This window comes from Falco biarmicus, chromosome 1, assembly GCF_023638135.1.
Source record: "Falco biarmicus isolate bFalBia1 chromosome 1, bFalBia1.pri, whole genome shotgun sequence".
Taxonomy (NCBI): domain Eukaryota; kingdom Metazoa; phylum Chordata; class Aves; order Falconiformes; family Falconidae; genus Falco; species Falco biarmicus.
Genome location: NC_079288.1, coordinates 103,129,092 through 103,153,536, shown reverse-complemented (window position 1 = coordinate 103,153,536; position 24,445 = coordinate 103,129,092). Strand labels below are relative to the sequence as shown.

Genomic DNA, 24,445 nt, shown 5'->3' with positions numbered 1-24,445 from the left:
AAGGATCAATTTTTGGAAGCGTAGTGCCAAGTAATAAGGTATCTCAAATGTGCGATACAGTCTCTAGCAGAGGGGCTCTTCTGACAAATCAATTGAAGCTAGAATTTTTTTGAAGGGCTGGGGTAGCAGCCTCTGTGAAGTCCAGACTGGGTGTGGCGTGGAGCAACCTGGTGTAGCGGAAGGTGTCGCTGCCCGTGGCAGGGGTGTTGGGTCTTTAAAGTCCCTTCCAACCCACACCGTTGCATGAAGTGTTCTACCATAGCACCCCTGCTAGAGTGACTACGCTGCATGTTTGAGATAAATATGCCGGGGTTTTTCTTTGCCAACACTTCACACACACACACGCCACTTTTTAGCTTTGAAAATACCTTGAACGTGCAAGCAACAGGCACTCGAGCAGGGGGCTGCTTGCTCTACTACTCTGGTCTCTGTAGAACTGGTCTCTGTAGAAGAACTGGGCTCCATAGATTTCTTAAAAAAGCCCCCCGGCTAGTGACAGACTGATCGTTTGTTCGAGGTGTTGCTCCACTGCACTTGTGGAACAAACTTACTGCAGCAAAGGAACAACGGAGGGGGCAGCAGGTGTTATCGCTGCCACGGCGCTGCTGTGAACAGAGTTGACAACGAGAGAAGGCATGAACAGCCCAGAGCCAGCAATCTAGAAAAAAAACTTTATTAAAATGAAAGCTGTGCTCTAGCAGTTGCTACCTTGTTAAAAAACTGCCTGCAGAGAATAACTACCTCCATTTTACTACACTTGAGTAGCCCTGTAACATTCCAGCGTGTGCACTGACAAGATAAGTTGCATCTTCTCTTCGAGCAGGAATTTCTACTTAAAACACAGCTCCTTTTTAAAAATGGTTAGAATTGAAGCGCAGCTTCTCTATTTTACCCGTTACCTTCCTCAAATGGATCACAGCAGCTGGCTACAGCGCTGACTGTTTTCAGCCAGTAAGTGCTACAGGTACCTGCCTTCCCTTTCCCTGCTTCACATCTGCAGGCAGGCTCTGCGGTTAGGTCGGAAGCCGTACCCCTGGCTTCACAGGCAGTGAAGGCATTGGATGTGGCAACAGGCAGCAGGTCCTCACTACTGTGACTGCTTGACAAGGCGGAAGGCTTCTAGGAACTCATTGAAGTCGATGTTTCCGTCCTTATTGAAATCAATACTGCGAACTAAGTCGTTGATGCCGTCATCCGTGAGTTCAATGTTCATGTGGGAGCTGAACAGCTTCCACGTTTGGTGGAATTCCTCAAATGAGATGAGACCTGCGAAGGAAGACACAGCCACCTCAGTGCGAGGTCACCACGGGCACTGCTGCATTCAGCACGCCAGGAGGGACCCCTGCTCAGGTTTGACCTCGTCCCACCCTTGCTGCCTGCATATCCTAAAGGCAGCGAAGGAATCCCTCATAATCTATGTTTCACGTGCTGCAACTAAATTTGCTAGCATGGAGAACACTGACTAAAATACAGCTGAAAGCAGTAAAGAGACATAATACAATTTGGGAGAAGAAAAGAAGGCAAAGACTGTTGTATTTTTCTCTTTCCTGTAGTAATTTGGTGGCGATGACTGCTTGAAAGTGGGTTAACACTGAAGATCCTGAGTATGCTGCATTACTGTCATCACTATTTTTTTTCCACTGAGTTCCCCCAGAACAACTAATTACTGATTGTCTACCTGGACTGCACACAGGCCTTCAAATTCATCACGTTCGTGGAAACGTGCAATGACATTTCCAAAGCTCTTGAGGGAGGAGAAAGACCCAAGCCTTAAACTATTAAATGAAAACTTTTATCGCTGACATGCTGACACATATGTACATAGTAGAATGGAATACAACGCCGTGACTGACACCCTCTGCACACCTGCTTACCTGAATGATCTCTGTCTATGATCCTGAATATGGTCTCCAAGTTGGATCTGTTTCGATAAATGACTTCCAGCAAGCTTGACTGGATGTGCTGAAAGACAACATGGTCACAGTCCCGCCCTTCTGACAACTCTCTGCTTTCCCTGAGCAGTTACTGCAGACCTTCCCAAAATAAAAAATGTTTGCTGCTCTCAAGAGTTTGCCAGCAATGCCCTTTGCATCACGCATGCTTTATGACACAGGACTGTGATGACTGGGCCCTCTGTGCAGCTCTGCATTACAGCACATCATTACAACACTGTCAATTCCAAACAGCTTTTCTGAGCTAACAGGGAAGGCAGTGACTTGGGCTATGTTTTTAAACTATTGCAGAGTTGGTTTTGCTGGGTGTAGTTAAGAAACTGCGGCTCAGAATGGAATATAGTTTTCCTACTCAAAAGCTCGCATTCAAAAATACCTCCAGGTTTTGATTTCACGTGCATCATCTGTTTCTACAGTGGCCTGAATGCCTCTGGACTACTTGAATTCATGCAAGTTTTTCCATTGACTTCAGCAGGATTTTGGATTATACAGGATCCATCCACTCTCCTTTCGTACCATACTTGGTTCCACGTGCTGGGGTTCTGGCGAGCCGCTCTGATGGAAGGGGGTGAATCCTTACCTCTTGGCTCCGCTGCTCCATGGCCAGGTCATCCAGCCAGGACTTGTATTCCAGCATGCCGTCCACCGTGCTGCGCACCAGCTGCGGTCTCAGCATTCGCCAGGGCAATCCCAGGCGCAAGACTGACTCCACTGCCGTCGCCCAGTTGCTCAGCGTGATCCTTCCTGTAAGGAAAAGGGAGAGCCATGGAGACCTCCGAGAGATGGGCAGCTGAAAGCATGTGAAGGCAAGTAAAAAGCCTAGAGCAGTACGCACGGCCAGTCTGCTGTGCTGCTGACAGTACTTTGTACTGACTTGAGTACTTTGGTACAGGAAAAAACCCTACGTGGCCATAGCGACATCAGCCACTGCAGGCACAAGCGCACTTGCTGGTCCCCCCAGCCTCAGCGAGCTTTCCGTCACTGCCACGAATCAGGGCTGTGGGACTGCAAATAACAGTGGGGAGACCCTTAACTTTGGATATTTGATTATATCTTTGTGGCTTACAGCCAGGGTCACCCTGCAGATTGTGACCTACACGACTGCACTAGTACATCCTCAGTGACCCAGGAATGTAGAAAAGCCGCTAGTTTAGCAGCCGCTGTAGCAGCTGAATGGGACTTATGTGAACAATTTTGCCACCAAGGAAGAAAGCAAGAAAGCAGTCCCACCCACAAGCAAGCAGTTCTGCCCACCACCGTGTCCCTTCTCTCCCCAAGCCCACAAATGGACAGATCTCAGCAATGCAGAGCACTCCTGCCAGCCAAAGCATTACCAACTCTCAGCTCCTTCCTTAAGGCTCTGACAGAGGCGGCTGCCACAGAGCACATCCCTCGCTTTCCTCTTCCCAGTGATTTTGGACTCCAGGGATGAAGGGGCCCTAGAGACCACGCAGCCTTTCCCAAGTGACACGTGACAGATGTGTTCCAGATTGTCCTTTCCAACTCTGCATTGACACTCCTGTTCCAAAGGGTTCTACTAGTACCAAGCCTAAATAGCTATACATTAGGCTAATCACCTCTTCCTTCTCCAACACCCCTTCACTATAACGCCACTCTGAGGCATTAGCAGGTTCCCAACAGGGACACTGAGTAACAGCAAAGGGGACCAACCAACGCTCTGGCAAGGTGTGACACAGCCCCCCTGTGTGACAGTCACTGACAGCTATCGGGGAGGAGTGTCCCAACCAGCCACACACTCAGCTTAGCCGCTCCCACCCTGTCCTACCAGGGCATTAACCTGAGTGTCTCGTGGATCAGATTTACCCGTATTGTCCTTATCGTAGGCCTTGAACGCGCTGATGAGGGCTGAGGTGTGAGCAAAGAGCTTTTCCCGCAAGGCTCGAAAGGCTGACTCCTCCACTCTGCTGATTCTGGAGGATGCAGAAAAGAGAGGAGCGTGTGAAGGACTTGCCACAAGTGCAAGAGAAGCTACACCTTCCCAGTCTTCTGGCCTGTCCACGGACTGCCCGGACCCGACAACTGCTCTGCACAGCTACGGCTGCGTCTCGGTGTTCGTGACAAGGCGCTGCACGCCTGGAGCACGGTTCCCCACAGCTGACGCAGCGAATCCCTGCATGAGTGCGAAGTAACAAAGCAGAAAGGAACCTTGGCAAGGGTCAAAAGTTAGAACTTGACACTGAAAAGAGAAGCTGGAAAATGAGCAGTCTGTAAAAGAGAGTCCCTTTCCAGTCTCGTAAAGCTCACATCTCACCCCTTGAGCCTCCCTCAGTAATTTCTGCACACAGCTTGAATCCTCCTCCAGCCCTACTCTTTAGTAAAGCAACCTGTGAGAGTTCAGCTCCGCAGTCAAACTTTCTCAAAGCTCCCGTAGTTTTCCCTTCCAGAATTTTCCCTGGGTAAATACAGAGGAAGCGGAAAGCCTTGCCTTTGGGTCATGGTGAGAGTGTGGGCCGTCTTGTTGGCTTGGTATTGAACAAAATGGGGAACCAGGTCCGGTCCCAGCTTCACGTAGGCTCCTCTGTTGCTGCCAATCTCATAGTAGTTCGAGGCTGAAAATATGGTCAGCACCTAACCCCCAAAAAGAGAGGCATTACAGTCAGTAAATACACCCTGTATTAGATATACACGTATCAGTGAAAGCAACACAACCAATCCCATCTGGAGTCAACAGACTGTGAAAGCACCACGTTTTATGGGGAAAAGGAAGAGCAAGGTGGCGACTGGCCCAGCAGCCTTGCAGGCGGGAGTTTCTGGAGGGCAGCGCTGGTCTGACACGGATCTGGCCATACGCTGGGCTCCTGCGATTTCACTGTACTCGCCCGACAGATTTCTGCTCTCCGCTGCAGTGAGCGGAGTCAGAAGTGCTCCTGTTGAAGTCACCGAAGTGACTCTGAATCTTCTGAGAGCAAAATGTTGCTGCAGCAGCTTAGCAACACCCTCCTGTCCGCCACCTGCAGAAACAGCCGCATTAAGCAGGGGCGATGGCACAAATGGGTTCGGATCTTTCCTCAGCTCCCACGCGCCAGGACACGCTTTGCCTGCACAACAGCTGCCCCCAATGAGGTAGGTGGCTCCAGACTGTCCTGACTTAAGACCTCAGCCAGGAACACACTTAGTAACTCCCAACAAGGCTGTTCCACCGTTCTATGTGTACTTAACAAAGTCCTGTTGCTGAGCTGTACAAGCCACCAGAGAACCCCCACCCTGGCAGGAGGGGAACCCAGGCATCCTTCACCCTCACTGACCTTCCGGCTGTGACAGAACTCGTAGCCCTCTTGCTTGCACTCGTGGGAGCGGATGAGGAACTGCAAGTTGTGCTTCTCGAGGATCTTCTGTGTCACGTCAGGCCCGAAGTAGCAGCCGCCACCTCGCACTGTATTTGCTCTGCAGCCTTCCTGAGGCATGGGGTCGCTCCAGAGGATGTCTAAAACCTGAAAGGATTAGAAAAATTCACTGAATAAAGTGCACCCAGCAGACATTATCCCTCAAATTTTACTAAGCAAATACAGCTCTGTCTCTGACTCCCTCCCTGGACTGCTGCTATTACCATAGCGCAGGGAAGCAGAGATATCTCCTGCATCCCAGCTGAGCCACTGTGCTGCTCCACAGGACTGGCACAGACCTGGCCACCACAGGGGTGACAATATTGATGGCCTGGAGCTACAAGCACACCCAAAGCACCTGGGGGAAGAGGGGTGTCTGTAAAATCAGGCCTGATACGTGCTCTCCCTTTGCTGCCTCTAAGATCTCAGAGTCTTGCCTGTCCTCCTTCATCCCAAAATGCAGGTCCCAGGGCAAGAACACCCAGCAGATCCTGAGGCTGTGAGCAGGCTTAGCATTAAACTCCTTTGCTCTCTCACCAGGACATTCTGCAGCCTCCAGAAATGCAAGTAAGTGCTGATTCAGTAACCACTCTTTGGATTAGAGTTTAATCTCTTTAACCCTGACCTCGATATATAGCTTTATACCGATCTGGTGTGCCATGTGTAACGTGAAGTAAGTAACGATGGTTTCAGAGCGCCCAGAAAGGGCTTACAGACAGACTGCTCTAACAAACAGAAACCAAGTTGCCAGGCTCTGACCTGCCTCGCGGTGCAGCCCAGGTAAAACCACACATTCAGGCTGCTCCTTGTGCCCAAGGTTGCGACTCCGTCAGCAACAAAGGAGATGTGCTCGTTCCTTACAGACAGAGCTGGCTTCACGCACCCCATGTACGCAGCAAGCGATAGAACCGCTGGGCTCTACAACCAGTCTTGTCTGTTCTTTTCTCTCCCCTGCAGTGGATCACGGAAGCCTGTTGCCTCACTCAGTGCCTGAGCAGCAGTTTTATTTATACGACAGCAGATGAGGATTGTGCTAGGAGCAAATGCTGGGACGAAGCCTTGAGCACAGAGAGCCAAAAGCCCGGTGAAGAGGCTGGCTTGCAAGGGTAGGAGAAAGGCGCCAGCAGAGCAGCAGCTGGCACCAGTCTTGCACGCGGCCTATGTGACTCTCGTACACAGCTCTCCAGTCGCTCGGGAACCATGCCACAGGACGGCTGGATGCAGTGCGGGTATCCAACAGAACACCCCCGAGCAGCAGATCTCAGATGCGCACCGTGCAGCCCCTCCTGGCCGCTTACCGCTGAGCGACGAACACCAGCCCACCTTGGCATACCAAGCAGCAGGTACGAACCAGCACAAACCCCAGCACCTTGCCCACTGGCACTTCAGCACTGAGTTGCTCTGTAACTCCGCTCTATAAAGCACAAAAGCCCCCCTGCAGACACTGACCCATGGATTTTGTACTGAGATTCCTCATCTCAGAGAACACCAGAGGCACCCCCAGCCCACCGCTCGGGGCCTTGCTGGGACTACTCGCCTGCTTCCAGTCCTCCTCGCGAGTCCTGCACGACCCGTCCAGATCCGTCAAAGAGACCATGCTGGAATAGGTGGGCTCCTCCTCCTCTGACTCGCTGATGTCCACCAGCCGGCGGCACCACTCGATTTGCTCCTGCACCGTCTGCCGGACCCACCGAGAGAACTCCTGCCTGTTGCTCATGCTGGGCGCGGGGGCTGGCCGGGGCTGCGGAAACAAGCTGGGGGCTGCCTCCTTCTCTGCTGGGTCGGCCTCTGTTTTGCTCTCCCTGTTTATTTCCTGTATTTCCACATTTCTATTCGAATCCTTTCTTTTCTTCCCTCTTAATACAGAAATGAACTGAAAGAGGTAAGAGAAGAGAGCTGATCGCACCACTTGGGGCTTGGAAAGCTACATCTCCAGCTCGAGCACCTTCCATTGGCAGGCTGCCAAGTGACCCCCGCCTCAATTCCCTTCGCTGCCATCAAATGCCGATTAATTGTGGGAGATTACTAACTAGTGCTATCCTCTCGGATGTGCTGTTCCAGGTTTACAGCTGAGGCCCCACATCCATCCTGACTACACATCTGTCTCTCTCCCCTTCATGGACTTTATGCTTCACAAAAGGCAGCGTACATGGATTTAATGTGCAATGGGAACCAGGTGGCAGAACAAGGGAAGGACTCGTGACTAAGCTTAGTGCTTGTCGTTCCATTTGGAGAAGGGAAGTAGCATTTCTCCACTAGAAGGTGAGGCAGAGACAAGTTAAATGACTTATCAAAATCCTTCTGGAAAAGTGGGGGGAAAACAGGGTAAGGAACTGTGGGACAAAGTCTCTTCATCACTGTGTTTTTACAGTCGGCACCGGCACATTGATTTACCTGTGCTGTTACCTACCACTTCCCTGGCTATGATCCTTACACCTTCCAGAAGCCAAGAATGCTTTCTCCCTTCACACCCCCTGCACACACACTATTAAAGCAAAGTGATCCGCTCCAAGTCTACCTAAACACAGCTTATCTAGGGAAGACCATCCTTTAGGTTTGTCTCATTATCAGCCAGGTTGACATGTAGGAAAATAAGCTCCTCACCACAAATCAGCAACACTGTTGTCTCTTGCAATATCTAGGAAATAAAACCTACTTTGTTCCTTTGAATTTTCTCAAGCACGTCCAGGTCGGTGGTGTCAGAGATGCCCCCGTGTATGATGAGGACTTTCTGATCAATCAGGGTGGCCAGGGGCAGCCAGCAGAAGACATTCTGAATCATCTTCAAGATTTTCTTCCCGTGCACCTAGGAGGACAGGAGAAAAGATGAAGCATCAAGCCTAAGTCCACCTCTTACGCAGTAAAGGAGACAGAAACATACACCTACCTTGTATTTCTGCATTACTTCCTTGGTGAACCCATAGCTAAAGGAAGAGGAGAAAGCAAGTTCAGTGGGACTTTGCAGCGACACACTTGACATCGCTATCGGCCCCACACAGAACCCGTACCGTAAGTTGACCATGTGGTCCTCATGGTTCCCGCGGTTGAGATGAACCTCGTTTGGATAGATCAAAAGGAAGGTAAAGAGGATGATGAGGATCTCAAGGGACTGTTTGCCTCTGTCTACGAAGTCCCCGTTGAACACGTAGGACTTGGAAGGGGAAGGAAGGCCATTCTGTAAAAGCAAGGAACAGGTGGGGGTTACAAGAGCCCTGCCCATGATGTCCACAAACCTCCCTTCCGCCAGCCACACGCTTGCTCACTCTTGTCCCAGGTTACCTTGTACAATAGATCCTGACTCTTATTTTTATCCTGTAGGCTCCCAGTGGCAAAGGCACTGAAAAGTGAAAGCTGGCAGTCAGGAAGGGTTGCCATTGGTATCAGCACTTAAAAAAAAATGTCCACTGGCACTTCCCAAACGTACACATATATCAGATATCAAAGTCAGGAATAAGCTGCTGCTTTGTGAAGCCGTTTTAAACTAACCAAACAGCTGGAGAATCACATGTAGGGGCCCAATTCTGCAAACAGTTCTCAGCATTATCCATGCGATACCTCTCACAACACCTGGACAGCCTCCCTCTCCAAATACAGTGCCTACCTTATAAAATATGAGGAACAAGTCATCCAGCTGGCCATGCAAGTCTCCTAACAGGCACAAAAAGAAAAGTCACGGTATGTTTAACTTAAGAAGACACCAAAAATAATTTCCTAGGAACTAACTCCTCTAGAAATTAATGACCACTGAAATACTTTGAGAAGTTCAAGGTACAGGTTTCCTTACATCGAGGCAGTGTGCCTGAAGGAAAAGGACATGATGTAAAGGCTTGAGCTGAAGCCTGGGAAGGACAGCAAAAAACCTACAACAGCTTCTGAAGACTCTGATTCAGAAGCTTTGTTCATTTATCTGTAACGATAACGCAACATGGCACAAGAAACTGCCTTCAATCATTACGTGGGAGAAAGCTGTGCATACAAAATACTAAACTAAATTCTCATCTCACATGATATTGGACAGAGAGGTTTGTTTTCCAGAAGCTGACTGCATGCAAAAGTCTGTGCTAAGTACCTCATTTCAGAAATATCTCAAAGTTTAAACGTTAATCCTAGAGTAGGAAAATACTGGTGAAAAGCTTTGTCTCTTTCAAATTTACTTGACAGGATGCAAAGACATATTAGCAATCTGGATCTGCAGGCATACACTGCTGCTAATGAAGGCTCAGCCAAAACAGCTTCAGGACTTTGTTGTTTGAATAATCCCAGGCCACAGGACAGAACAGAAAATTACTTGAGTTTTGAGGTCGACTGGGTGCAGTTTCTGTGGTTTGGTAAAACAACTCCAAGTTTGGGGCAACAGGACAGAGACAACTTGGAATCCAGTTGAGTAATGCTTTAAATCTTTGCTGTAATGTGTAACAAATCTAAGAGCCGCAGGCCATCATTAGCACCTTTCACCTTCCCGTAGACGAATGTACATCCTCTTCCATTCATACCTCCTCCTCTCCTTGCATTTGTATGATCACCATGCCAGCACCACTGCTACAGCAGGCTGTGCAAGCTGAATGTTACCATCCAGGGGCAGGGTTTGTAAATGACGTATCCCAAATAGACTACAGACAGACAAACCACCTTCCCTCAACACCCCCACCCATTCTAGATCAAGCAGAAATAGGGTCACGATGCAAGTGCGCTCCCTCCTCTCTCCAGGCTGGTCTTTGTAGCAGCTCACATACCGCATCCCAGCGTAACCCCGATATTTTAGGCAGCCCCACTCGCCTCTCAACACGACATGCATTTTGCTGACAGACTGCATTTGTGTTCTGCATTTGGTACAGAGCAGGGCATCATGCAGATGCTACCATTTTGTATCTTTCCCACCCTTCCAGGTGGGTTTTCTGCCCCAGAGACCGCACGGTGCCCTCCCACCCAGACGTACCGCACACGGTGACCTCCTCACTGTAGCAGGTGGAGACGTGACTGATGTTTGGCAACTGCTTGAGATGCTTCCTGGTCTCATGCAGAAGGTTTAAGACATAGCGAGGATGGAGCTGCTACTAGGAGAAAGCGAAGGGATTAAAGCAGGAAATCAGTGACCTCGGAGCAGCAGCACAGCTTTGTCTGCAAAGGCCCCAAGGACCCACCACGGTAGCCGGGATGGCAGAAACTCTCGCTGGGATGACACTCGGTGCTGACCTACGGGCTTACAAACTAGATGAGGCAAATACTGGGAGACAGCAGGACAGAAGATATTCACCCAAAGCAGCCCAGCCTCAGCACTGGTAGGGCAGGCAGGAGAACCCAAAAGCCCTAGTACCCTGTGGACAAGGCGATATCTGCCAGGCAACACCACCTGCTAGAGCAGCAGAACTTCCAGCCCAGTATCACAGGTAAGAAGCTGCTCCTCTAGATCTTTATCTTTGGCTTTTCCACATTAAACCAGCCTGTGAGCAGCCACGTGTCCCGTAGGAATATGTTCGCTCAAAGCCAGGGAGTAGGTATTTAATGTTAGTCGAGACGATAGAGACCTCTGCTTTAGAAGTTTTTTTGTTTGGAGAAGGGATGTTTTGGCCTATTTTGCAGTTCAGCGCCTTGACTGAGGGATGGCAGCAGAATGCTGCAATGGTGCAAGGACTTGTCTTAGTGCTGCTGAATTTGTTCTGGGCTTTACATTTTAGATGAGTCAAAGTTGCATGGCACAAAACATACATTTAATCAGCTGCTTCCATCTAGACCATCCTCTAGTTTTTTTACAAATTGAGGAATTGCAACAAGAAAATGACAGAATGGTTCAACATGGACTGTTGTGTTGTTTTTTTTCTTTTAAAATGAAATTCTGGTTAATATCAATGCACACCTCCAAAAAGTTTTCCATTTTCTGAGAACTGCATTTTCAGAAGGGAAAAAAGTTCCTGTGGCAGGTAGAAATATCGTATCATTTCCATCCCCCTTTGCTTAAAACAGCCTGCCAGCTCGTTATACTCCAAGCAGCTTAGCTTGTTAGGAAGGCTAAAAGCAAATTATCTGTCCTACACGCCTGCCTAGAAAAGGGGAAAGCGTGGTTCCTTTTGGGATCCTTACTTGTTTCTGTTTGAAAGCTTCCAGCAAGGCAGTCGCCTGGTCAGGAAGGAGTGGGAAAGAAAGACGGGGTCCAGTGTAGGAGTCTGGCACTTCCATGGATTCATAGTCACAGTATTTTTCCAGCTCTGCCTCTTTGAAGCTTTCCCCGCTTATGAACATGCGACTGATAAAATCCCCTGGGTGGCAAATTGGTCGGTTTGGTTGTGTGTGGTTTTTTTTAAGAAAAGAAAGAGAAGAAAAAGTTAAGTTGGCTCAAAACACCACTCTTATAATTTGCTAAAGGCAAGGTGTGTTTGGTTAGGCTAGAGCCCATGAGCCACAGCAGTGGCGGAGGCTAGTTCCTGGTCTGACACCAGTACAGAATTTGCAGTGGGGACAAGGCTGCAGGGAGAAGTTTCCACGTGCTCTGTGTCCAGCAGTACTGGCAGCTACGCTCATCTCTGCAAAACTCTGGTAAAGCCAGATGGACACCAGTTGCCATGGCTAATTGAAATCTTATTTCCAATGACATGCAAAAGCAAATTGTATAATAAGGAACTATCTTCTAAGTCCCACTGTTTTTTCTAAGCTTGCACCAACATTCTCAGTGTTGCACAAAATTTGTATAAAACACGTCATATTTTATTGCTTTAGCACCTCAGAGCCTAACTCAAGGAACAGGACATCACTGTTCTGTTTTATACAGACACTGAAAAGAAATATTTTCCTCAGCAGAGCTTTGCTGTAAAATGCGTGGGGTGGGTGTGAGAAAAAAGGTGCCAGTTTGAAAGAAAGAAGCAAGCACTTCAGCAGGTTATGATCAGCAAAGCAAACAGTTAATTTTGACTTACTCCCATCAGATTTCAGAGCTAAGCGTATTAGCAAGTTCCCAGCACTAACAAATAACTTACAATGCTCTCTGCAGGCTCAGGAAGGTACCGTATTGGTTCCTACAGCACTTCTCCCCGCCAATGCCCCAGTTTAAGTGAGAGACTAAATATAAAGCAGACACCCTAGAGCACAGTTCCCTGAAGATGGATTCTGTTGCTTCAGAAATGGACTGCAAAGCCCTGGTTACCAGGGATCACTGAAAAAAGGCACATTTCTAATACTGCTTGTAGAAAACATACTGAGCTTTATTCCCCCTTCCAGCTCCTAAGGAGCAGGAATTGCCTCACATCCCTCACACAGCTCGGACAGTCTCCAGACAATTCACTCCCTATCCAAATTCCCGATGCCAGACACTTTTGGCCCCCTTTGCCATCCTGAAGGGCCAGCATGGGGCAACGAAGCATACAGGGGGCAACCGTCTGAGCTGCTGGCGCCGTATCTATCAATGGCACATAGAAACTTACTCTCTTTACTGCTGCTTGGCGTGAAGTGGTCCACGAGGTAACTGAAGAAGTTGTGAAGCTGTGAGAAGAGAGAGAGCCCATCGTCATTCAGCCTGGAACGAAATTCTGCAGAGTGGCAACTTAACATGACCTTCTTTCTGGAAGTATTATCTATGCCCTTCTCGTGTTGTTTGGTACATACCACAAATCACAGCATACCAACTCCAGTTCTGAGTATCTTGTGATGAAGTCAAAGCAGCAGCTTTACCTTCAGCCATACAGAGAGAAGTACACCTACAAGCCCGCCCTCTCCCCGCCTGACAGCAAAGCAACCGTGTAAGAGAATATTAATCAAAGTTAAAGTATAACAAGCTAACTAGGCTTGCCTATTGTGTTTGGACTCAGGAAAAACAATGGTAAATGATCCTTATGGCTTGCTTTCAAGACTCATTAGTAGGGTTTCATCAGACATAAGCAGGAAAACAATAGGCTAAAAAGGGGCAGGAAGCCCAGTCCTTGGCCCACTGAAGCACTTGTGGGGTTACCAGCCAGTAGCCAGAAACGACTGAGACTGTGGCACAAGAAACCACCCTGCTATGTATTTTCCTACATACTCTTTTCCTTGGTGCTTTACCTTGATCTGATCCTGCTCACAAGCGTACTCAATGGATTGAAAGATTCTCCAGGTGCAACGCCGGCGCATTTCCAGCCGAGCAACATGGCGCCGGTACCACCGTTGGATCAAGACAGCTGCCTTGAAAGCTAGGGGACAGAAACAGAACCAACGTGCTGAGCACCAGTGGCTGCAGCCGAGGGACCCGGCTACCGTTCCTTTCCTGACCCTGAAAACTGAAGAGGGACCTTTCTTGTTCAGGAGCTAATTTTTAGGAAAGGTGTTCTGATGCCTAAATACTGAGGATAACAAAACACCCACTCCTTTTCACCGCATGACAAGAGGCTGATCTGAGCCTGCTTGAGCAGAGACCACTGAAGCGCTTCTAAACATCACTGCTGGCTCCTCAGCACCAGCGTTACCGACAGCTTACTAGGGTGTAAATATCAAACACGTTCTTCAGAATTAATAGACAATCTCCTCCCTTTCTATCTACCTTGATCATTTTCATGCCTCTCTTACAGTCTAGGTACTGGGGCTTCAGGAGACCAGAGATTTGACTGAGGCCACACAAGGAGTTGGGGGAAAACAAGACACTGAGTCCCCTTTCAGAGCCTTAAAAATACAGGGTTTGCCTGCCTGCCTTTAAGCCAAATAATACCTCAGTTTCTGTGGTTCTGGACAAATTTCAGAAGGAATCTGTTCTAGCATAAGTGTTAACATACCATTACCCTGGAACAAAATAAAGACAAAATGAACACCCACAGTGAAGAGGGAGATAGATCTTTGGCCACTGAATGACACAGAAGGAATGAAATGCCAGGAATTTGCAGATGCCTGCTCGTGGTTCAATCCACAGCCAGCACTGGTACCACGCTCTTCCCTCCAAATGATGCCTATTTGCCCTGATCTTTAAAACATAACCATTCCTCTGCATTTCCCCAATTCCAGTGTTTTTCATTAAAAATGCATATTTATGGGGTGTGTGCATATTTAAAGCGAAGTACGTTGGTGCAGTTTCCCATTTCCTTTTCCAAGTTCTGCCATAGAACTCTAGGTACCTCTAGAGCAGGGGTCCTCAAACTACGGCCCGCGGGCTGGATACGGCCCCCCAGGGTCCTCAATCCGGCCCCCGGTATTTACAGACACCCCTTCCCTGCCGGGGGTTGGGGGGGGGAAACCAAGCAGCCGCAGATGGCTGCCTGCCGCTTCATCCGTGCACCGGCCCCCTGGTTAAAAAGTTTGAGGACCCCTGCTCTAGAACCTCTTCCATCCTCCTTAGCTGGTCTTGACCCCATTTGGACCACCTGGTTACTTTACAACACCTTGCCAACCAGCTCTGCTACTTGGCATCTCTCTTTTGATTACGCTCTGTGTTCCTTCCTGATCATTTCTGGAGCTCTACCCTAGAGACCTACATTTAAAATATTTTCTAACGATAGCTGGTATTCCCTTGGCATCTGGTTTGCAGGAGCGCACTGCCGCTTTCACCAAAGCAGGGAGAGTAATGGGGTGCAGTGGTGGTGGTGGTGGTGGTGGTGGAGGAGAAACTTTAGGAAAAAGAAGGAAATCCCCCACCCCTACCCCAAGAGCTGCTAAGTACTGGCAAGAGACAAAAAGGTCACATTAATTCAATTAGCTTGCAATAATTATAAAATGTAAACCATCCTCCATGCACTTCAGCAGGAAACACTGACCTTTATCTAAATAAGATATCCTGATGGCTTATGTATTGAAAATAATACTCCTTCTAAATTATGCTACTGTTACAGTGCTGGGAGCTGGAGAGCACAAAAAGGGAAGAGCTGCTGCTATTGTGCAGCTGGGAAACCGAGTCATGTTGAAGTCATGGGCAAGCAGGTAAGACCAGGCCAGCCTTAATTCAAGAATAACTTAGATATTCTTTGCCCGAGCCCCATATCTTGTTAAGCAAATGCTTACTGATCTGCTGAGCTATGCAAAACTAAAAAAGGCTGGCTTTTTTTTCAGCAGTTTGGTTCTCCTGACAGTATCTCTTCAAGCCTCCGTTATAAAAGACCCAACACCAGCTGCTTTACTCCCTGTACAGTAATTCGGCTGGCATGTAACCAGAATCACAGTCACAATCACTCTCCAAAATAAACAATTTTAGAATATCTTGCATTCCTCTAAGAGTGGATAAATGCCCATTTACTGTGGTATGTCAGATGCATTTCAAATGAATGCCAAGCAGAAATTCAGAGTTATGAATCCACATATACCAATGAAAACTAGATCCCGTAAAACAATAAAAATAAAGTCTATGAAAGACTTGTTATCAAGCGCGCAGTGAGCATATATACCACCATTCACAGCATTTTAAGCTCCAGATGGGTGAGGCATTGGATTTTTACACTACTTTTTACAGAGTCTGACCCTGCAACTGAAAAAGCCAGGTATTCTAATTGACCAGCTTACCTGGGTGAGTTTCATCTGGCAGTGTTTGTACTAGTTTAGAAAAAAATAATAAAAAAGGAAAAGAAAGAGATTTATCCACATTTTATGAGGATCCAAGCAGTAAACTGAATCATACATCATCATATAAGCTACTGAAAGCATGCCAAAGGCAGCACTCTAACCAAAATACGCCAGTTCAGCGTAGCTCATGCGTCAGCTTATGGAAAAGGAGCCTGCGCCCTCTCTTGGGTTCCCCATCCCCTTTTTCACTCAAGTGCAGGGCCAGTTCAATAGAGTTCTGCTGGCTACGTTTTCCATTGGGAACAGCCTCTGGGCCTTCTACAAGGGGGACAGGATGACACCTGGCATGTTACACTTGGGTGGAAAGTCCTAAGTGGCTCCACATCTGCAGATCACCAGATCTGAAGGATTTTGAGAATCAGATGCAAGAAATTCAGAGAGGTTTTACTGCCATGGGAAACTGTAGGTGAGGTATCAGATCTAATGCAGAATTTTAAATAAGTAACTAGTTTTATGGTACACTTTGTTTGTTATAGGCAAGCCATTATCATAAAATAGCCCTGAACTTAGAATCACAGACTCACAGAACGGTTTGGGCTGGAAGGGACCTTCAAGACCCTCCAGTTCCCACTCCCTGCCATGGGTAGGGACACCTTCCACCAGAGCAGGTGGCTCCAAGCCCTGTCCAGCCTGGCCTTGAGCACTGCCAGGGATGGGGCACCCTGTGGCAGCGCCCAGACTGCAGGGGCAACCTTGTGGCAGCACCTCGCCACCCTCACGGTAAAGAACGTCTTCGTTCCATTTAATCTAAATCCATGGTACTCTGGTGCTATAGACAACAGACATACCTAGCTTACTTAAATAAAAGGTGGAGTTTTTCAGCAAAGAAAAATCACAAACAAAAAAAGACTAAGTCACAACAGTATCCCTGCTTGCTTTATTTCTCCATGCCATCACTATTTTTCTTTTCAAAGCACTTGCAGGTTGCACCATACTGCTGTTATGCCAGTGCTGATGACTGAATGATTCAAACACCACAGTAATCTCTTTACTTTTTTACACTTCCTTATGTGTAAAGTCTCACTCATAAACTCCCTTTGTTCCACAGCAGACCTAAACACACCCCCAGAAAATGGATACTATCATACTGAGGGTTTCATAAATACAAGTCGTTGCATACATACAGAGAGCCATAAACAACAGATCATTAGCAAAGATTAAGAGCATTTCGCTGATGTAATTAGGAAAAAGCACACTTTTTGCTTTTCAGCTTTTCTTAGCCACACCATCTTACCTTCTTCAGAGCCAGATTTATTCTGGCTTTGCTAATGCTTCTGCTTTATCAGTCCTACGCCAGTAACAGTCTTTAAAAAAGGAGCCCTGCAGCAGCAGCAGGGTGATACCGTCTGTCTTGCTGTCAGCACATGGCGACACACACGTCAGCCAGCAACTGATTAATCCATTGGATGTTAGTTCAAAGAGAACTGCTATTTGCTGCTTCATTTCTGGTCAGGTTTTGCTTGATTTTAATCTAACCCTGGTCTAAACACCCGTTTTTTTCTCAAGCCTGTTGGTCTTCTGTCTGACAGCTGAGACTCCTTGTCACAGGATACTGCAAGACAAAACCTCGCCTCAATACTATCAAGAAAACCAGGTAACTCGGGAAAGAAACATATCCACTGCAGCCTCCCAACAGCATGTGCAGGAGCAGACAGGAAAAGATTACCTTTCAAAGAATCACTCACCATTTTCAGACTTCTGCAGGGAGTACTTGTAGTTGACATTTACAGAACTACCAGATCCCATGTTCTACGACCGATGCTCCTAGGACATTGCAGGCTGATCCAGTATCATCAAAACCACGGAAGAGATGCAGGAAAGACCATCCGGTCACCAATCAAATCAGCTGCAATGTCCCACAGTGCCAAGAATCTATAATTAAAGATAGTAACACTTAAGACCAATGAGCAGATGACCAACTGTATCTTCCACTACCAGGTTTTTCCAGCTACTTTGATATCTTTTAGACAATCTGAGGTGAGGATTTCTGTCCCACTATTTCAAATTTCAAGTCAGCTACATAAATAGGAATCATTTCAGCACCTTTCCTAAAAAAAAAAAAAAAAAAAAAAAAAAAAAAGCAGAGATTGCATAGCCAGGTACTGTAACTGTACAGAAGATGTATAGATCGGGCATTTGTGTACCCTTACAGTGCTTCACATGCCTGATTTTGGGATCCCATTGCTTAGCAATATGGCAGTCTTTGACCAGAGCCTTCATTTCAGATGCTACAATAAAATAATCTTGAGCTCTGAGAGCAGACTGCACGTCCGAACCCTCGTGCTTTCTCCCCGCTCCTCATGCATAGCTGAAGCAACTGGACAAAGGTGCTAAAATACTGCACGTGACCGCTCATGGGAGGCAGTCATAGGCTGTATAGGAGGAAACAAAAATTTAGTACTGATCAGGAACTATAAAAGTCATTAAGTTGCTTCATTAACAATTGGTATATGTAGACAAATCATCACGCATGTAGCCATCTGAAGGATAACTCATTATGAGAGATGAACACACAGATGGTATTTAAATCTATTTGCAGTACAACAGGTAGAGGGGAGGTAAGTCTAAAATAACAATTGGCTATCATAAGAAAATAATCAGCTTTGTTAAACACTGCTTTCCTCACCTCATGGATCTGCTGGAGTGTGGGAGCTTATTATTATACCACTAGTTGCTCCAATCCTGGCCAGTATAAAAGGCCAGGACAGCCAAACTTTTGTCACTTTACTACTGTGGAAAGCTCTGGTCAGAGCAAATGGATCCTGTTTTGAGATGAGGTCAAATTCAGAAATCTCTCACTTTGAGGACAACCAGAATGTCATCCACAGTCAGACATGTTTCTTCTGGGATGTAAACCCAGTCACATACTGCAGCTGAAGCGGTCCCAGGCTGTATCGCTTAAGAGTTACACGGATTTTTATTCTAACCCAGAACTGGGGGAGGAGAAAGCTGAGAGAGGGAGGGAAGATAATAAACACCTGTAAAACTGTTAAGCCCGGTGCTAGCAGGTGACCACAGCTCAAAGGACTTTGAAAGGTCACACAGGACAGCGTGACCACAGAGGCACTTCTCCCCAGCAGAGGGAAAAGCCCTTCTCCTTTACTCCCCGCCATCCCTTTGCCTCCTTCAATCTCTTTCCACCTAACCCACGTCTTTCTTCTCAAAACAGCCACAGAGCTGCACACACGCTAATTGAGGGAAGGTGTCCGGTGCTGGCTAAGGTGCGTACACGCAGGCTTTGCTCAGGAGGATGAGCCCTGCTACGCAACATTTCAGCATGGGGAGTTTCTAAGGCAGATGAAATGCCAAAACTCCCTACCTTGCCCAGGATGCTCAACAGCATGACGGCATCTTCACAATAACGAGTGATGCCACAGGAGGTTCCATAGCAATGCTCTCAACAAAATACCAATCACTCCGGTTTTATTCTAACAATGTTGTTTTATATCAGTGTCAAGAAACGGCCTGAAATCACTGCAGGATTACACCCAATTAAATCTGGTGTTTTATGGCCTTTGTGCTTAAATAATGCAGGTACTCTGACAACCTTTCAGACCATTAAATACTCAAATGGAAACTGCACACAAAAATCGGAATCCCTAGCACTTAAAGCACTTATTTGTAACCTCCTATACAAGGCAAATCCCATTTCAGGAAAAACTAATTTTCAAGCTCAGAATTTCTGAGTGTAGAACTGTAACTCCCATCCGACTATCCAAACAAAAATTTCTTTTCAAAGACACAGATCTGAAGATTTCAGCAAGTAGCAGCTAAGCAGAGAAGCAACAGCACGAAGGATTCGCTCTGTATCAGGATCTTGCTTTGGAAACAGCCACCCCCAAGCACCTCCCCTTACTGCGTGCTAGTATAACCCAGCAGGGCAGTCTGAAACAGCCCGACACGGATTCCTTTCAGATGAAATGACACCAGAAGACACACTCCAGCTCCTGATGGGAGCTCAGTCCACAGGACCCAATTCAAGCCAGTCCCAAGAGAAATCCCTGAAGGGCTGACCGCTGGAGCTCAATACAGCCTGGCGCACCTGGATGTATCTTCAGCGCCGCTCAGGAGCCTGGCAGCACCAGCTTCAGAGGCAGACGGGTGCTTCAGCTTTTTGGAAGAGTCGGGTGCCTTTTAAGATATCTGTAAAAAGTACTTTTTGCAGGAACTAGAAAACTTCCAGATCACTTTTTAAAAATGGAGAACAAATCTGAAGCAAACACTTAAGTACAGAGTTGGGTACTTTGCTGGTTTAGGATGTGTTCAGGGGTACTGCCTATCTGTTGTGATAAAATGGGACCTTGGATTTGAGATCGCCTTTGGAAACACAGAATAGAACTTTTCCTCTTTTCCCTCCAAAACAAACATTTGTTATTTGGATGGCCCTACTTTAAACATACATTTTGGCCATCCTTGCTGAGAGGAACGGTCTAGTATTAGGGTCCCAGAGAGCAAGCACAGGCACCTACCTATTTACGTTACCGTGAACTGTCTTGTCAACAGATCTCTCCCAAGCAATTCCTGGACCTGTGAACTTTTTCACTTTGCTATTTTTCTGAGCGCCACAGCCTGAGCAAAGGAGCGCACAGCAGTAAACCAGGGACTCCAGATGGAATCAAACCTGTTTCAAGGGTGGGAAGAGCAAGGAGGAAAGAGAGCCAGTCCAGCTGCTCAGCACCTCTGATCCCTCCTCATCCACCCAACAGCAATGTGCACCGCTCCCCTTCCTAAAACCTTGTACCCAAGAAAAAGATGAACAGAGGCCCATAAAGACACAGCCTGGAAGACATGATGAAGTTCAACAGTGATGAAGCTGAACCTCAAACACAGGCTGCATTACACAACCAAGACAAAACAATGCATCTAGAAAACAGCCGGCTAAACTGCTCCTTTCTCACCGTGCTCTTGGCCACCATTCCCCTCCTGCAGAGATATTTACATTTTCTCTGGTGCAGCAAAAAACTCCTCTGAAAGAGACTTTCCTCACACCTGAGAAGCTGTAATACATTCATACGAGGCTCTCCCCTGGTACGTGCCACTGCATAGAGCATCTGCTAGCACACACACGCGCTCATCAAAGCGAGGCGATAAAACCTGCTGCATTCACTTACACCAGAGCAGAACTACCACCACAATAAAAGCATGGGCACAAGAGCTACACGTAGACACAGACAACTAACGGAACAAGAAAGTTCGGTGCCTCAGCAGAAGAACACAGACATAGAAAAGACGCACATTCCCTGTTCACCCGAGGTAGCGTTACTGAAGGCAGGAGAAACACAGAAAAGCCAGATTCCACATACACTTCCCAAGCCAACAGATAACATACTTGGTTTTGCAGCTTTTAAAACACAAGCTGCCGACTCGTTTAATACCATATAATAGACATAAAACTCATTAAAGGAAAACTTGCACAAATCCATTTGTGTCAACCACCCCAAAACAACAAAAGCCTAAGTAAATCTCCTGACTTACTGTAAGTATTACTTTAGCTCTGTCAAAACCAAAGCAGGTGACAGCATTTTGAATCAAACCCTACACACTGCGTCGCATCACTGAGCTTGTCCACATTATAGATCTGTGCAGTTTGGTGCTCCACGCCCACGAATCAAAGGCTTCCTGCACGGAATGCCAAAGTGAACACGAAGCTAACTCCGGAACAGCGGGGCTCCCAGGGAAGATGACACGCTTCGCATATCACCTGCACAGCCAAGCCCCCACTAACTTGACAATTTTATGGACATTTGAACAACTGAGGGAAGAGATGAGCAGAACATGGAAGGCACAATAGGATACAACAGACTCACCGAAAGTTTACTAAGGAAAATAACTGGAAGAGATGCCAGAAGGAAACAGAAATTTGAATTTCTGCTAAAAGAAAAAGAGCCGTTTAAAAGCTACAGATTAATTTAAAAAAAGAAAGAAAATTAAATACTTCTCCCAAGAATAAAAATGCTAGCTAGCACTAAGGGAAGTGATGATCCTGCCTTGCTCTCCTAGAGTAAATACCTATGTATGTCCCACGTGTACATTAGACTCGGCATGTCTTGCAGCTGGAAACAAGGTGGTGAAGCTTGTTTTATTTTACACATGCACTGACCTCTGCACCTGCACAGTTACTGCAGGGCCAAAAAGGGGAATTTCAGATAGAAAACTCGTCACTGCAGTTTTATACAGCTTAACGTACAAAAAGGATATTTCACTCAAATTATGGGTGCCAAGTAACTAGTTCTGAACACAAAACATCATTACAGAGAAATAAAAAAGCAACTTACCTTGCCACTGATTTCTAACTCATGGACTTATTAAGATAGACACAACAGAAGGTCTCCACTTTAACAATATTTTTTTTCTGTTCAGTACCCAAACTGATCCCTGAAGTGATTTGCTTGATGACTGATTCAGAAACCCCTCTTCAAAATCTAAATCATCAAGTAAGCTGTTCCCTTGGGCACGCAGCAGAAAGTGCCGTGGTCTTTCAGCACCCACAGTACAGGATGTGTGCGCTGTTCTGCAACAAGCGCAGACTCTTCGATTTATTTACTGCAGTTGTTTTGAGCAGCCTTAAGAATCCTCTCCCATGTGACACTTAAGAAAGGCTACAGATCTGAAATGGATTAGGATTACTGAAAAGGATTATGAATGAGAAATACGGCATGTTGGCCTCTCTCATCTTAAGTCAGCTCTTACACACTTTCAAGTTGCCTTCTGCCAAATGCAAAACTCCTGCAGGCAAAAGAACTAAAAGGTTTCACCTGCTCCCTATGTTGAGCTGAAAAATCTTCTGGGCTTTGTAGCTAGGGAATCTGTACTACAGAAATGAAAGGGTGGAAGAAGCAAGGATAATGTATTTAACTTAGAATTGTTAAGTAATTAAATAGAACTAAGTCATGAATCTGACTGGCTTGAGAAAGCAGAAAAGCTGGTTTACTTCCCAGACTCCAAAAAGCGAATGCACAAAGCAGATGAAATCTCAAACAGAAGGACAATCAGCAAACAATTCACGCAAGGAGAAATGATCCTCCTTCTTTTAAAAACAAACAGGACACCACAAACCACCCAAATCCTCCAAAACCAATGAGCTCTACGTTTTCACATTTCCAGCACTGTTAAGACAGTTTTATTTAAGGCATTAACAATCCTGTCTCTCTGCATTTCTATCAAATTTCAACTCTTACACAAAAGCAGCTCAACACGTTTCACGGGTTAAATCATCTAGTGTGTAAGATGTGTCATTTGCCATTTTCTTAGTGTTTATATTTTTAGCTTGTCATTAAACGAAGACCAGAAAGATACGTGTCCTTTTGGTTAGCAAAAAATCTATTCAAGTTGGCATAAAGGCTTTATTTTGCTGGCAATCAGGAAGTCTGAACTTTTATAAATGGGTGAAGTGCAAGGCTTTCTTTAAGAAAATAATTTAAAAGAAAAAAGCAAAAGAAAATCATATTAAGACTTCTTGAAATCTAGTTTCCTTTCTTGTTTAAATCTCAAAACCCCCACGTTTCCATGATCCGTTCTGTGGCTGGGCCTGAGCAAGTTCCGAACAGCTGATGAGACATAAACACAACAGGAGCAGGCAATTGTTTCCTGAATATTCATGGATACTAAATACTTATACACTCCAGGTCTGTTTGTACACATTGAAACAACTACATTTGATTAGATTTACATACCACTGAGAATCTGGGCACAAGGCTGCCAGAAGATAATCAGCCTAACGGTGCTGAGGTCAAGAAGACAAGTCACACCTGTAGGGAACCTTTTGTCTTTAGGTGTGGGCGGCTGTTACATAAAGAAAACCTGCTGGTATCTTGAGTCAGTGCTTCCTCTGTGAATTAAAGCAACACCGTTCTGAAATCTCAGAGATATTGTCACTGCTATTTCCATCTTCCTCCAGGAACTCTTTTTTCAAATTTATTGCTCTGGCATATGACTGCTAACATCATTGTACAAACTGGGTCAAGGCAAAGCTTGCAGCGCATTTATCCAGGCAGAAGTAGAGGATGCAAGTTAAGTAGGTTATGCCAGAGCCAAACTCAGCACAAGGAGATAAAGGGCCCACATCTCCAGAAAGCTCTCTCAGGAACAGTTTGCATAACTGGTGCACAAATACCACAGGTGACATTGCATGTATCTAGAAACGGTGCTCTGACCCAACACTCTGAGCACACCTTCTTCTCTCTGGTAAAATTCTCACTGGCATTAGCAGGAATTTTGTCCAGTCCATGAATGGGACCTCTAAGCTTTACATGAAAGTATCCACTGGTTTTGACTCATCACATCCTTCAGTATTGCTGGGGTGCTCCCAAGAAGCACCTGAATTCAATATGCAGTCACGGCACAACCTGACAAACAAAAAACCCTGACACCTCTGTACCACAGAAATTAGGTGTGAACTTTCTGTTGAAGGCAACTTTCAACTACAGAAAAGGAAAACCTTTTCCAACCTCACTGCTATCCCATCACAAGCTTCTGTCATCTACTGGGGGGGGGAAAGACTGTTTTAAAAAGACTCCTCAAACGGGTCCTGGTTTCTGATGAATAAAATCACGACCGTCTAGAGATATGCATGCAGCTGACTGCTGCGTCTGACCCTGCTAGGCTCATGATCACAAGATCAGTGAAAAGGATGATGACATTAGGAGTAAC

At 46.5% G+C, this 24,445-nt stretch overlaps 1 protein-coding gene across 7 annotated transcripts; it reads right to left on the bottom strand.

The window, feature by feature from the left end:
- Nucleotides 1-657: 657 nt before the first annotated feature.
- On the bottom strand, nt 658-24,329 carry PPEF2 (protein phosphatase with EF-hand domain 2). 7 transcript variants are annotated; one of them, XM_056354729.1, is made up of 18 exons: nt 22,072-24,329; nt 17,482-17,668; nt 15,737-15,766; nt 13,322-13,449; nt 12,709-12,766; nt 11,375-11,550; nt 10,233-10,347; nt 8,898-8,944; nt 8,305-8,471; nt 8,184-8,220; nt 7,953-8,102; nt 6,834-7,169; nt 5,219-5,404; nt 4,399-4,541; nt 3,777-3,883; nt 2,533-2,696; nt 1,875-1,962; nt 658-1,266 (listed from the first exon to the last, which is right to left on the bottom strand). In XM_056354729.1, the coding sequence occupies exons 2-18, from the start codon at nt 17,540-17,542 to the stop codon at nt 1,088-1,090; spliced, it is 2,172 nt and encodes a 723-aa protein (XP_056210704.1). In that variant the 5' UTR covers nt 17,543-17,668; nt 22,072-24,329; the 3' UTR covers nt 658-1,087. The 7 variants fall into 7 exon arrangements, with proteins under 7 accessions (XP_056210704.1, XP_056210712.1, XP_056210698.1 ...); XM_056354737.1 differs by lacking the exon at nt 15,737-15,766; XM_056354723.1 differs by lacking the exon at nt 15,737-15,766 and having other exon boundaries at nt 8,184-8,471.
- Nucleotides 24,330-24,445: the final 116 nt, after the last annotated feature.